This window comes from Lithobates pipiens, unplaced genomic scaffold (assembly GCF_037356315.1).
Source record: "Lithobates pipiens isolate NorthernLeopardFrog02 unplaced genomic scaffold, aLitPip1_a1.2 Scaffold_22, whole genome shotgun sequence".
Taxonomy (NCBI): Eukaryota; Metazoa; Chordata; class Amphibia; order Anura; family Ranidae; genus Lithobates; species Lithobates pipiens.
In genome coordinates this window covers 139,544,889-139,559,582 of record NW_027507784.1, presented here as the reverse complement: position 1 = coordinate 139,559,582, position 14,694 = coordinate 139,544,889, and the positions used below count along the sequence as shown (strand labels likewise).

The following is a 14,694-nucleotide window of genomic DNA, read 5'->3' as shown; positions in this document are numbered from 1 at the left end:
ATTTTGTCATTGCCAAGAAGCACAGCAATCCAAATTCTTTTCTCCTGTTCCCCCCCCCCCCCCGGTGGTGAGTGGGGCTTAATCAGGCTGCTCAAAGCCATAGTGACAGTAAGGCCCTGATCACACTGGTGCGACATATGCTCCGACTTTGTTAGCACATGTCACATGATGTGTACAAAATGGTTCCCTATGAGAGTCGTCTTAACTGGTCCAACTTTAAAAAAAGGTTCCTGCACTACTTTGGTCCATTTTCAGCCCATTCAATATCATTGAAGTCGGAAAAAAAGTTGGATCCTCGCCCTAAACATCTGACACGGAGATTAACGCAGCAAAAGGAATTTATGGCGCACTTGTTTTAATTGGTCAAAGGAAAAGTCGGACGATCTCAAAGTCAGAGCAAAATTGTATCCTGTTCGTTCAAGTCGGATGGAAGTAGGACCGAAGTATAACGAAAATGTCACAGGGCAAAGAAGAAATCGACAGTCGTACAAAAGTCGTGTAATATCAGTGCGAACCCAGCCTTAGGGAAGGACAAAGACAATGTAATCTAGGCTACAAACAGATTGTGTATTAATTGTACCTGGGTGTGAGGATTTCTTTGTACTGAAGTTGCTCCAGTTTAATAGGTGTCACCAGATTCATGGGAATAACAATATTATCAATGTCAAATGAACTCTCGCTCCTCAGCCTTCGCCTTGTCGCGTTGACCACAATACTTGGGTCCAGAGTCTGCAATATAAAATGCAAAAACAAAACTAGGTTTGCGTTGGTAGCTAAGGAGATTTTATTAAAAAAAAAAAAAAAAAATGATTGCGGTGTTTTGATTCACGTGCCATACCTCCCAACAGTCTCGCATTGTGCGGGGCAGTCCTGCTTTTAACCCTAAATCCTGCAGTCCCACGTACAGAAGTTGTGTCCTGCATCAAGCTACTTTGCTGTTTTATTCATCACATAGGGGATAAAAAGTCCCCTATTTCATGATTTTTAGGAGACAGGTTCTCTTTAACAGCTTCTGCCCCGGAAGATTTTACCCCCTTCCGGACCAGAGCCCTTTTTGCGATTCAGCACTGCATCAATTTAGCTGACAATTGCGCGGTCGTGCGACGTTTTACCCAAACAAAATTGATGTATTTTTTTCCCCACAAATAAAGCTTTCTTTTGGTGGTATTTGATCACCTCCACGGTTTTTATTTTTTGCACTATAAACAAAAAAAAGAGCGTAAATTTTTTAAAAAAACACACTTTTTTTACTTTTTGCTATAATAAATATCCCCCAAAAGTATATAAAAAAACTATTTTTTTCCACAGTTTAGGCTTCTTAAAGGGCATGTACGTGTACGCCCTTTTGCATACCAGTGCCATTCTACGTAAATAGGCGTGCGCTGGTCGGCAAGTGGTTAATGAGACATACAGATCTTAAAAGACCCTGCATGTCTCCTCTGGGCTCCACTGGATGTATTGCAATGCTCATTACACAGAATTTTTATTGCAGAAGAGCCATGCTTTGCAAAATTACTCATTCAGTGTTGGTACAGATGAGCTGTGATTGGCCCTGTCTGTACCATGTGATGACTGTGACCAATCACAGCGCTCCTCACAATAGTACACAATGAAAGCCATGTAACAAGGCATTTTATTGTGGACCACTTTCGTGTGATCTGCTGTGATTGGGTGACAGATCGTGCCAAAACACGGGCTGTGTGGCATGTGCGAGGTGCGATCCTAGGGGGACGTCATTATAAAATAGGCAGCGCAGGAAGAGGCAGGGCAGGGTATTGTACAAAAAGGCCAGAACAAGGGGATATATATTTTGGCTGTGGACACGGGTCAGCATAGGCACCCTAACTGGTCTGCAGTTACCCCCCCCCCCCCCCCATATACAACAAACTGAAATGCCCATTTTTTCTGATTTCAACACATTAACTTCAGGGACAACTTTACTTGCTTCCCAATATATCCCACTGATTTTCAGGTGCCATTGTAACAAGATATTCAAGGTTATTCAAGTTACCTAAAAGTGATCAAAAAGTTAAGGCTGATTTTTAGACCATCTATGGTTATACTATGTCTCGGCTATGTTGGTGCAGATGGCTCAGTGCCATTATCCCCCGGATACAGTTCCGTGGCTTCAATTCGAGAGAACCTCGGTGAGTCCATACTACCTCCCGGGTCTTTTATGGATTGAGGGGATCTGCCCCAAACAATTAGCCACATTGAATGGGTTGGTGGCACAATCCCTTCAACTTTGGTCTCTATATAAAAAAAGATATGCCCTGAGTCCACCCTGCCCCTGCCTGGCCTCATTCCTTGGTGACCCCAGGTTCCCAGCAGCGTTTTTATCGCCCGAGAGCTTCGAGAGCTGGTCCCAAAGGAACCTAACTACCGTGGAGGCGTTCTCCCAGGAACCCCCTTTTAGCTCCTTTACGCATTTGCAAGAACAGGTCGGTCTACCTAGGGGGGATTTTTATAAATATTTACAGGTCTGTAATTTTTACGCCTCTCAATACCAGGTGCAGGGGCTACCTTCACTTAATGTATTTGAAAGAGTTTGTAGGTCCTCCTCTAGAGATAAGGGTACCATCTCTTTGTTATATCAATCTCTTAATGAAGTGAAGCTTCCTGCTAAGTCTCCAGCCATGCTGGGTTGGGAAAAGGAAATTGGTATTGAACTAACCCCGGAGGTGTGGATAGATATGATAACTAATATGCGAAAATGCACGAAATCTCTGGCAGTCAGAGAAACAGCAGTGAAAGTACACACAAGATGGCATTACACCCCTTCGAGGTTACACAAGTTTAGCCCTCTGGTCCCGGGGGGTTGCTTCCGTGGGTGTCCGGAGGCCGGCACCTTCCTCCATACTTTTTGGGGCTGTGCAGTGCTCCAGCCCATATGGCAGAAGGTAGTCGACAAATTGTTCCAGTCCACTGGAGTTAGGATAGGTATCACCTGCCAGATGGGCCTCTTATACGCGGACATCCCGGGACTGGCTCCTCCGGCCCAGAAACTAGCCCATACACTTGTTAGTGCGGTTCACTGGACAATAGCTTTGCATTGGAGATCACCAGCGGTCCCTTGAGAGCAGGTTCTGAGACGCATGGAATCGATCAAACTTATGGAACGCTTACATCACACCTTGATGGATTCCATGCCTATCTTCGATAACAAGTGGGCCTCATGGTCGTCTCTTTAATTAGCAGGCCTTCTGGCCTTAGATGGTAGTTTGGCACCCAGCCCAATGGTAGTACTGAAGAATACACCTGATTGCACTCACTTGTGGTTGTGTTTTTGTCTTTTTTTTTTTCCATTTCCTACTTTCCTTTTCTTTTACTTTTCTTTCAATGATGTACATTCCAACGATATACAATTTTATATTGAACTGTTGTGTTTAGCATTTCAGTTTGAGTATGTATTGCTTGTACATTGAGGTATACTTTCTATGCTATTCTCGATGTGAATTACTGTACACATTGCATCTTTTCCTGTACTTGTCTTTATTTCTTTAATAAATAGTTTGTAAACAGAAAAAAGTTAAGGCTGAGTGTGACTACTGGCTTTTTGCTGCCCTCTTAAGACTAGGGTAGTTCAGATACCATAAAACAAACATAAAACTCAAAAAATGTAATATTGTGTGTGTGTGCGCGTGTATATACACACACACACACATATACATATATATATATATACAGTGACTACAAGTAGTATTCAACCCCCTGCAGATTTAGCAGGTTTGATAAGATGCAAATAAGTTAGAGCCTTCAAACTTTAAACAAGAGCAGGATTTATTAACAGATGCATTAATCTTACAAACCAAAAAGTTAATGTTGCTCAGTTAAATTTTAATAAATTTTAAACATAAAAGTGTGGGTCAATTATTATTCAACCCCTAGGTTTAATATTTTGTGGAATAACCCTTGTTTGCAATTACAGCTAATAATCGTCTTTTATAAGACCTGATCAGGCCGGCACAGGTCTCTGGAGTTATCTTGGCCCACTCCTCCATGCAGATCTTCTCCAAGTTATCTAGGTTCTTTGGGTGTCTCATGTGGACATTAATCTTGAGCTCCTTCCACAAGTTTTCAATTGGGTTAAGGTCAGGAGACTGACTAGGCCACTGCAACACCTTGATTTTTTCCCTCTTGAACCAGGCCTTGGTTTTCTTGGCTGTGTGCTTTGGGTCGTTGTCTTGTTGGAAGATGAAATGATGACCCATCTTAAGGTCCTTGATGGAGGAGCGGAGGTTCTTGGCCAAAATCTCCAGGTAGGCCGTGCTATCCATCTTCCCATGGATGCGGACCAGATGGCCAGGCCCCTTGGCTGAGAAGCAGCCCCACAGCATGATGCTGCCACCACCATGCTTGACTGTAGGGATGGTATTCTTTGGGTCGTATGCAGTGCCATCCAGTCTCCAAACGTCACGTGTGTGGTTGGCACCAAAGATCTCGATCTTGGTCTCACCAGACCAGAGAACCTTGAACCAGTCTGTCTCAGAGTCCTCCAAGTGATCATGAGCAAACTGTAGACGAGCCTTGACATGACGCTTTGAAAGTAAAGGTACCTTACGGGCTCGTCCGGAACGGAGACCATTGCGGTGGAGTACGTTACTTATGGTATTGACTGAAACCAATGTCCCCACTGCCATGAGATCTTCCCGGAGCTCCTTCCTTGTTGTCCTTGGGTTAGCCTTGACTCTTCGGACAAGCCTGGCCTTGGCACGGGAGGAAACTTTCAAAGGCTGTCCAGCCCGGGGAAGGCTAACAGTAGTTCCATAAGCCTTCCACTTCCGGATGATGCTCCCAACAGTGGAGACAGGTAGGCCCAACTCCTTGGAAAGGGTTTTGTACCCCTTGCCAGCCTTGTGACCCTCCACGATCTTGTCTCTGATGGCCTTGGAATGCTCCTTTGTCTTTTCCATGTTGACCATGTATGAGTGCTGTTCACAAGTTTGGGGAGGATCTTAAATAGTCAGAAAAGGCTGGAAAAACAGATAATTAATCCAAACATGTGAAGCTCATTCTTCTTTGTGCCTGAACTACTTCTTAATACTTTAGGGGAACCAAACAGAATTCTGTTGAATTGAGGGGTTGAATAATAATTGACCCTTTGAATAAACTTTTCACTATTTAAAAAAAAATTAAACAAAGAAATAACATTCTTTTTTGCTGCAGTGCATTTCACACTTCCAGGCTGATCTACAGTCCAAATGTCACAATGCCAAGTTAATTCCGAATGTGTAAACCTGCTAAATCTGCAGGGGGTTGAATACTACTTGTAGGCACTGTACATATACACATATATATATATATATATATATATATATATATATATATACACGCACACACACACACACACGTGATCCGGCTCTTCTGGGTAGCAGCCGCGAAAGGGCTCACTCTCGCTGTGATTATACTGCAGACTTTACGTTCGCCAGCGCCCGCCGATCATCCTGCAGAGATACAGAATGGTGGTCTGCCTATGTAAACAAGGCTAATCACCATTCTGACAGGCGGGAAGGCATGGATCCTGTGTTTCTGCAAAGCAGGGACTAGGATACATGCCTTTGCCTAGTTAAAGCACCACCCACACTGTAGTAAAACACAGGCTAGGCACCTAGGTAAACCTTTGATCACCCCTGATGTTAACCCCTTCCCAGCCAGTGCCTTAGTACAGTGACAGTACATATATTTTTTAGAACTGATCACTGTATTAGTGTCACTGGTCCTCAAAAATTGTCACGACCGGACTTTTTGACAGCAAAGGTCCGACGGAACGAGTCCGCTGGACAATTCGATCTTGTGTGGGTTCCATCGGACCTTTGCTTGCCAAAAATCCGGCGGACTTTAGAAATAGAACATGTTTAAAATTTTTCCACCGGAACTCTGCCGGACCGAGAAATCCGTTCGTGTGTATGCTAGTACGACGGACAAAAACCGATGCTAGGGCAGCTATTGGCTACTGGCTATGAACTTCCTTATTCTAGTCCAGTCGTACGTCATCACGTTCGAATCCGTCGGACTTTGGTGTGATTGTGTGTGGCCAAGTCCGTTCATTCGGAAAGTCCGTCGGAACTCCGCCAAAACTCAGTCGGAAAGACCGGTCGTGTGTACGCAGCATTAGTGTCCAAATGTCCGCTGCAATATTGAAGACCTGCTGATTGCCGCCATTACTAGTAAAAAAATAAATAAAAAATTAATAAAAATATTCCACAGTTTATAGATGCTACAGATTTTGTGCAATCAATATACGCTTATTGGGATTTTTTTTTTTACCAAAAATATGTAGCAGAATACATATTGGCCTAAATTTATCAAGAAATTCGATTTTTTCAGTCTTTTATTGGATATGTTTTATAGCAGAAAGTAAAAAATATTATGCTTTCAAAAGTCAGTATTTTCATTTTTTCGTTTTTTTTTTTTTTATTCATAGTGCAAAAACAAAAACCTCAGGAGGTGATCAAATACCACCAAAAGAAAGCTCTATTTGTAGGAAAAAAGGACATACAATTTTATTTGGGTACAGCGTCGAACAATCCGCACAATTGTCAGTTAAAGTAACGCAGTGCCATATCGTAAACAATGGCCTGGTCATGAAAGGGAAGGATAAATCCAGAGCGGAAGTGGTTAAGAAGTGGTTATGAACTATTTTCAGTGTAAAGAAAAACAAGGAGTCCTGGAAGTGATGGTTCGTCCCCCAGAGCCCTGATCTCAACATCATCGAGTCTGTCTGGGATTACATGAAGAGACAGAAGGATTTGAGGCAGTCTACATCCACAGAAGATACTGTATGTGGTTAGCTCTCAATTGGATTTCTCTTCTGTTCATTTACTTTCCATTTTGGTAATAAACTATTAACACTTCTATTTCTGAAAGCATTCTTAATTTACAGCATTTTTTTTTCACACAGTATACACACACACACACACACACACACACACACACACACACACACACACACACACACACACACACACACACACACACACACACACACACACACACACACACACACACATTGTTATATATAGAGCTCAGACAAAATAACTGACTCTACAGGATGAAATAAAGACTGCACGTGTGTAGGCCTCATTAAAAGGTGCTTCTTTAACCTTTTCATTGTCACAAACATAATATATGTGTCCACAGCGGCGGGCATTTACACATACTACATGTAAATTGTAACTGACTGCTGGCTCTACAGCCATAGGATTGTTTCTTCGTACCTACAAAATGGGCATTGTGTTCAATTTTCTATAAAAAAAACGACATCAGGGGTCTAATAGACCCTGATATCTCAGTTAAAAAAAAAAAAATTCACAGCAATACAGTAATTCTAGGAACATTGTTTATTTGTAAAGTATAACTAAAGGTAGTTATACCTTTATGCCAGTGACAGGCACCCCTGTAGCAGAGAACACACACTATAGGACTGAATGGAGAAAGCCTACTTTGCATGCATGGGCCCTATTGGAAGGTGCCCCCATCCCCACTAGGTATTAAATTCTAATTATTCAAATAATAGAATACAAACATTGCCTCAAAGTGATTGTAAAGGCAGAAGGTTTTTTATCTTAATGCATTCTATGCATTAAAGCAGAGTTCCACCCAAAAGTGGAACTTCTGCTTTAAGGACTCCTAACCCCTTCACATACCACATTTGGCATGTCATTTAGTCATTTATTTGGTTACCTAGTTTTGAAAGGTGTCTCTCCCCCTCTCCCCCCCCTCCCCCCTCCCATCACAGGTTCCAGAAGATTGCGTGGCCATTTATTTAATGCACCGCGACTCGCGCATGTGCAGTGCACCCGGCTGTGAAGCCACAAGGTGTCACAGCCGGGTGCCTACACTAGTGATACCGGCACCAAGGAGAGGCGGGGGCTTTGGGGAGGCTGCATCACTGGACCAAGGGACAGGTGAGTGTGTGTTTAGTAACAGTCAATTAAATAAATAGGAGGGCCTTACAAAGGCATTGTTAAATACTATGAGTGGATTATGCACAGGGTTCAGAAGTACAATACATACTGAGTGCAGTGTTCAGGAATGTGAGGCAAACAGGGTGCAGAACTCAGGAATGTGCTACTTACAGGGTGCAAGGCTCAGAAGTTCACTATGTACGGGGTGCAAGGCTCAGAAGTTCACTATGTACAGGGTGCAAGGCTCAGAAGTTCACCATGTACAGGTTGCAAGGCTCAGAAGTTCACCGTGTACAGGTTGCAAGGCTCAGAAGTTCACCGTGTACAGGTTGCAAGGCTCAGAAGTTCACCGTGTACAGGTTGCAAGGCTCAGAAGTTCACCGTGTACAGGGTGCAAGGCTCAGAAGTTCACAGTGTACAGGGTACAAGGCTCAGAAGTTCACCGTGTACAGGGTGCAAGGCTCAGAAGTTCACCGTGTACAGATTGCAAGGCTCAGAAGTTCACCGTGTACAGGGTGCAAGGCTCAGATGTTCACCATGTACAGGTTGCAAGGCTCAGAAGTTCACCATGTACAGGTTGCAAGGCTCAGAAGTTCACCATGTACAGGGTGCAAGGCTCAGAAGTTCACCATGTACAGGGTGCAAGGCTCAGAAGTTCACCATGTACAGGGTGCAAGGCTCAGAAGTTCACCATGTACAGGGTGCAAGGCTCAGAAGTTCACCATGTACAGGGTGCAAGGCTCAGACGTTCACCATGTACAGGGTACAAGGCTCAGAAGTTCACCATGTACAGGGTGCAAGGCTCAGAAGTTTACCATGTACAAGGTGCAAGGACAGAGGGGCTGCTGCCAAAGAGCAGCTACATTTTACAGAGGGCGTGCAGTCTGCACATGTGGGCTTGAGGAGCTGCTGCCGTGATCGCGGAGTACATAGTAGAGCTGCCGTGCACATCCCCCATCCCCTCCCTCTCTCATATAGATACTGCTGGGCAGGGAGGACTGTGCACACCGTCGGGAGAGCGGCGCTGTCACCTGTTCTGAGTGGAAGTGAAAGCAGTGATTGGCGCATAAGGAGCTATCGCCGGGGGTGGTCGCCGGCAGAAAAAAAGCTCTGGTGTCACCCCTCTGAAGACTGTCACACCCCCCCATAGCGACATCATTGCTTGTTTATTATTTTTAACTAAAATAAACAAGACTTTACAATCACTTTAAGGCCTTAAGGGGATGTATACTTTTTACTCAATGGTGATTTCAGTTTTAGACCCTGCATGAACCATGTATTCAATTTATTTTTTTGGTGTTGCTGATAATACTCGCATTCAATGTCAAGGGGATTACCTGAAAGGAAGATTTCTGAGAAATTGGTGTTGTCGCACTGGTATGATTATCTTCAGCTTGTGCAGCATTGTGAAAGGTGTTTAAAGTCACTGTATAATACAAAAAAAAAAAAAAAACAGTGGTTTAATATATGAAAAGTTATTAGATATTCTATAATCAGACTAGACTTTTTGTTCTCCTATAATATGGCACGCCCCATATATTTTTTTCTTTTAACTTCTTCACCTCTCACACCTGTTCACAACCTATAGACCAGGGCAACTTTTACATTACTGCTATGGACCTGTTTTTTTGGCAGTAAAGTTGTCATTATTAAAGATAACAAGGTGATATACACAAACTATATTGCCAAAAGTATTGACACCTGCCTTTACACATGCATGAACTTCAGTGGCATCCCAGTCTTAGTCCGTAGGGTTCAATATTGAGTTGGTCCACCCTTTGCAGCTATACCATCTTCAACTCTTCTGGGAAGGCTGTCCATAAGGTTTAGGAGTGTGTCTATGGGAATGTTTACCCATTTTTCGAGAAGCGCATTTGTTTTTCAGGCACTGATTTTGGACGAGAAGGCCTGACTCGCAGTCTGCGCTCTAATTTATCCCAAAGGTGTTCTATCGGGTTGAGGTCAGGACTCTGTGCAGTCCAGTCAATTGCCTCCACCACAAACTCGCTCATCCATCTCTTTATGGACCTTGCTTCGTGCACTGGTGCTCAGTCATGTTGGAAAAGGAAGGGGCCATTCCCAATCTGTTCCCACAAAGCTGGGAGCATGAAATTGTCTAAAATGTATTGGTATGCTGACCTTAAGAGTTCCCTACACTGGAACTAAGGGGCCAAGCCCAACTCCTGAAATACAACCCCACACCATAATCACCCCCTCACCAAATGATTTGGAAACTTGACTAGTCTTAGCAGAAGAGAATGGACTTGTGAAAACACCAGTCTGCCCATAATAAAAAACATTAAAAAACGTTTTTTAGAGTGCAGAGATGTTTTACAGAAAAGACTAGCGTTCTAATTTAAAGTGCAACTGCGCCTTTGTAGCCATTGTACAATGTTAAAGATACAATCTGGTGGCTCCCAGTTCCAGAATGTTCATGTTGGGGAGGACTCCTGTAGGGACCATGTCCCCTTAACAGTTAGGAAGTTGTAAACTCTGCCCCAGCATGCAAGACATGCATCTGTCTGTGAAAGAATGCTTTTCCCAAATCCAGGGCATTACTGGAGATCTTTCATGCCAGGGATATCTTCACTTACCTAGACAGAAACATTGGGTGATCCAAAAAATATGGATGTCGGTTCCATGTCTTGAGGGTGTTGGCTTGAAGGCATTCTAGTGTAAAACTAGGTAAAGGGAACTGCCACGTAGCTGGTCATCGTGAGGCCCAGAACCTTTATGCAGAAGAAAATTGAGAAGTGTTGTGACTGGAGGGTCCAAGAGTTGGACCTTAGGATGGCAACCTTCTCCTGAGGGGAAGATTCTGGCTTGGGCTATGTCCAAGACTATGCCCAGGTAATCCAGACGATGAGGGGGCTGGAGAGCAGACTTAAGAATCTTAATTATCCAGTCAATGGTTTGAAGGAACTGGATAGTCTTCTGGAAATTGGCAAAGTTACAACTGAGGATTCCTTCAGTGGGAGGCACTTGATCTGCTTCTAGCTCTTCTATGAACTCAGAGTAATTGTGAACACTTTGGGTGCAGAGGAGAGCCTGAATGGCCATGCCAATGACTGGAAGTGCAGGTCTCCCACAGCAAAATACAGAAAGTGTTGGTGTGATGGGAAAATAGATAGGCCCCTTTTATGCGTACTGATGCAAGAAACCTGCTGCTACAGAGCTCATTTTAAATTGTATTTGCCAAATTTTAAAAATATGTGAACACTTCAATATTTATAGCCTGGCTATAGATCCTCTTTATTGTTACATATAAAAAATATGAAATGTAAAATCACAGCAGATATAAAAGTGTAAAGTACAGTGGAACCTTGGATTACGAGCATAATCCGTTCCAGGAGAATGCTTGTAATCCAAAGTACTCGCATATCAAAGCGAGTTTCCCATAGAAGTCAATGGAAACGAAGATAATTTGTTGCGCAAAAATGCATGTGGCCAGAATTGGGGAGGGGGGGGGGGTGTCGGAGAGTCTCGGAAATACTCTGGGACAGCTCGGCTGAACTCGGAATGTCTTGGAAACACTCGGGAACGTAATCATTCCGAGTATCCGAGTAATCATTCACTGTTCCGAGTGTCCCTGGCGCCCCTGCACCTCTGGCCAAATGTGGTACTGCACTGCACATTAGCTTGAATTATGCTCGTATTGCAAGACAACACTCGCAAACTGAGTCAGAATTTTTTTAAAAAAGTTGCTCGTCTATCAAAACGCTCGTTAACCACGTTACTCGTAAACCAAGGTTCCACTGTATATAGAAATAGCCAAACCTCCAACTAGCAATGGCCTCTGACCCTGAACCTCTCTGGGGCGCAAGGCTCCTGACAAGGTCCCCAATGGTCTACCTAGGCCAAAGCCAGGTAGACCCCATTCCTTAGGGGCCAAAGCCTGTCTTCCAAGTGCTTGGTGAGGAACTCTCCTGAAAAGAAACCCCTCAGGTTGGGTAGAGGTAAAATGACCCGATGGCCACAGAACCTACCCCTGACATTAGGACAGGTCCTGATAACCTGCACTCTCCATAGCATAAAAAATAACAACAAACTTACATGCAGTACAAAGTGCTTGCAATAAATAGTGATGCAACATCAATGACAATACAGTAATATAAATAATTACCCAAATCATTCACCCTTGCACTGCTCTTTTCATCCTTACGTGGGTCATATAAAGACTCTGGAGTAGCACTAGCTGGAAAAGAATTGTTTGCACCTAGAGGCAAAAATCAAATAAATAGTTGGCAGTAAAAGACAAAAAGTCTGGTACAGGCATGCAGCAAGCACATTCTGTATACCGGTATTCCATTGTACACTGAGATAATTCAAATATGCCCTGCAGAAACCAATTAAATGCATCAAGTGTAACCTATTGCTTTGTGTTTGTCTTTTAACACCATTACACAAAGAAAATATACTCCCTTTAAGGTTTAGTGAACCCAGCCAGTAATCATAACCTAGTTTGGTTTACTTTGCATTAATTAAAACCCCTAACACACTTATATATAGATACTCTGAAATAATTCAAAGAACTGGCTCCAAAATAATAATAATTATTATTTATTATCCTATTAAATACATTAGTCTAAAACACTAGAAAAATGGCTGAACCAGCAGAAGAGTACTGATTAGTTCCAAACAAACCAAATCAAGAGTGTAATGAGGCAACTTTGATTAGAGGGACCTCATGAAAGATTCATGGAGGCTGCCATTGATGAAATCTTTGAGTTTCTGACCCAGAACAAGAATAGAGATTGAGATTTCTTTTGAAAATTTTCTGACACTTATGCCTCATACACACGTAAGGATTTTCCACAGATAAAACCGTGGACTTTTGTCCGAAGGGCATTGGCCCCAAACTTGTCTTGCATACAAGCAGCACACAATTGTCGGCCAACAAACACAAACGTAGTGACGTACTACATGTTTTTTCAGCTTTTTAGCGCCACCCTTTGGGCTCCTTCTGCTAAGTTTGTGTTAATAGAAATTTGGCGAGTGTTGATCCAAGCTTTTCATTTCTCGCTTTTCAGTTCGTTTCTGAATGGCCAGCAATGTTGCATAATTGGAGATAATGTGCGTAATTTATTATTGGCCTTGGAGTTATTGCTTTGACCCAAGTCCAGTCCAGGACCAGGAGGGGGAGGATTTCATGGACCAAAAATTGGTTGCTTTATTAATGGTGACCAATTATGTCATATGCCTTTGCTGTGGGAGCTCCAGGAGACTAATCCGGATGATTTTTGGAATTATCTTTGGGTGACAGACCTCTGCTTTCACCAACTCTTGGCACCGTTGACCCTCTATATTAAGAAGCAGGACACATGCATGAGACTTTTATTTTTTGGTTGAATAATGATTTGATTTGGTATATTTTCTATATTTTTGGATGCATAGAACGCGCTTTTTGGTTAAAAAATTGTGGAGAATAATACTTAGCTGTGTTTTACGTCAAATGACAGTTTGGGAGTAGGCAGTTACATTTTAAAAAATTAACAAGGGACACACACCAACATTGTTGTATCTTTGATCTTAAAAACTACGGGATAATGGTGCTGTGGTAACTTGCACCAAAAAAACAAAAAAACAAAAACAAGCATAATAATATTATTCTTGATATCACCAGCAAAGCAGCTTCATTATTATCCCATTAAAGAAGAGGATGTGCGCTGCATTTCTAGATTTCATAATTTTCCACGTCACGCATATTAATTCTCCATTAAGAATGCTAGTTTACAAGACTGACCGCTTCTGGCTCATCCTTTCTTCCGAGCATGCGTGTTTGAAATTCCGACGACAGGCCAGTGTCCGCTGAAAACTTTAAAGCCTGCCAGCCAACATTTGTCTGCGGAAAATCCGACAATTGTCTGATGGAGCGTACAAATGATCAGATTTTCCGCCAATAGCTTGTCATCACACATTTCCAGTCGGAAAATACAATCGTGTGTATGAGGCTTTAGTCACAGCATTCTTTCTCTGGGTCTAATACAAAAGTAAAAAAACAAAGGTAATATATTACAGGTTACCACCCATTAGATGTGGTGGCTGTATCAATTTCCTTTTTTAGGTTAGGTGCACATATATGAGGGTGCAGGAATGCCTGTAAATCACATGCATTCCTGCCCCTGCTGGCAAAACACACTGCCATATATTTTTAATGGCATCCACATGCATCTAAAAACTCAGCATATTTTCAGGTATGGGAAATTGCATGGTGCATAAGCCCCATGCGATTTCAACGTGGCTGCGATTTGAAAAAGGCGCAGGGAACTTTTTCCATTTTTTTCCCCACAGGTACAGTAGCCTATTCAAATGAGGGCCTGTGCAAGTGCGCCCCCTTTCACAATACTGCGACTTCAATGTCGCACAATTTTGTGGCCACAATTTCAGGGAATGCCTGTGTGAACTTGAGGTCTATGGACCTCAACTCGCATCATAGTTGGACCAAAGTAGCACAGGGACTACTTTGAAGTCAGTGCAACTTGAAGTCGCACAGATATGAATGGTACTCATTGGAAATCATGGGGTACGACTTGTCATGTGACTTTTGCGGTCCCAAGTCGCAGGAAAAGTCGCACAATTGTGAAAGGGGCCTAACTGAGGCTCAGTATTCAGGATGTGATTGAAATGTAGAGTGATAACATTATTTCATCGCTATAGTAGAGCCACAAAATCTTATGCCATTGATAAGAAATACAGTGCCTTGCGAAAGTATTCGGCCCCCTTGAACTTTTCAACCTTTTGCCACATTTCAGGCTTCAAACATAAAGATATAACATTTTTATTTTTT

At 42.8% G+C, this 14,694-nt stretch overlaps 1 protein-coding gene across 2 annotated transcripts in view; it reads right to left on the bottom strand.

Moving 5' to 3' along the window:
* Positions 1-14,694, bottom strand: part of KANSL1L (KAT8 regulatory NSL complex subunit 1 like) — a 168,437-nt gene that overhangs the window by 31,431 nt on the left and 122,312 nt on the right. For both annotated transcript variants that reach the window (XM_077448360.1, XM_077448359.1), the window contains 3 exons: positions 12,031-12,123; positions 9,245-9,333; positions 581-729 (listed from right to left, as the gene is read on the bottom strand). In XM_077448360.1, coding sequence (XP_077304486.1) covers positions 581-729; positions 9,245-9,333; positions 12,031-12,123 — 331 coding nt within the window. The remainder of the gene's footprint in view (positions 1-580; positions 730-9,244; positions 9,334-12,030; positions 12,124-14,694) is intronic.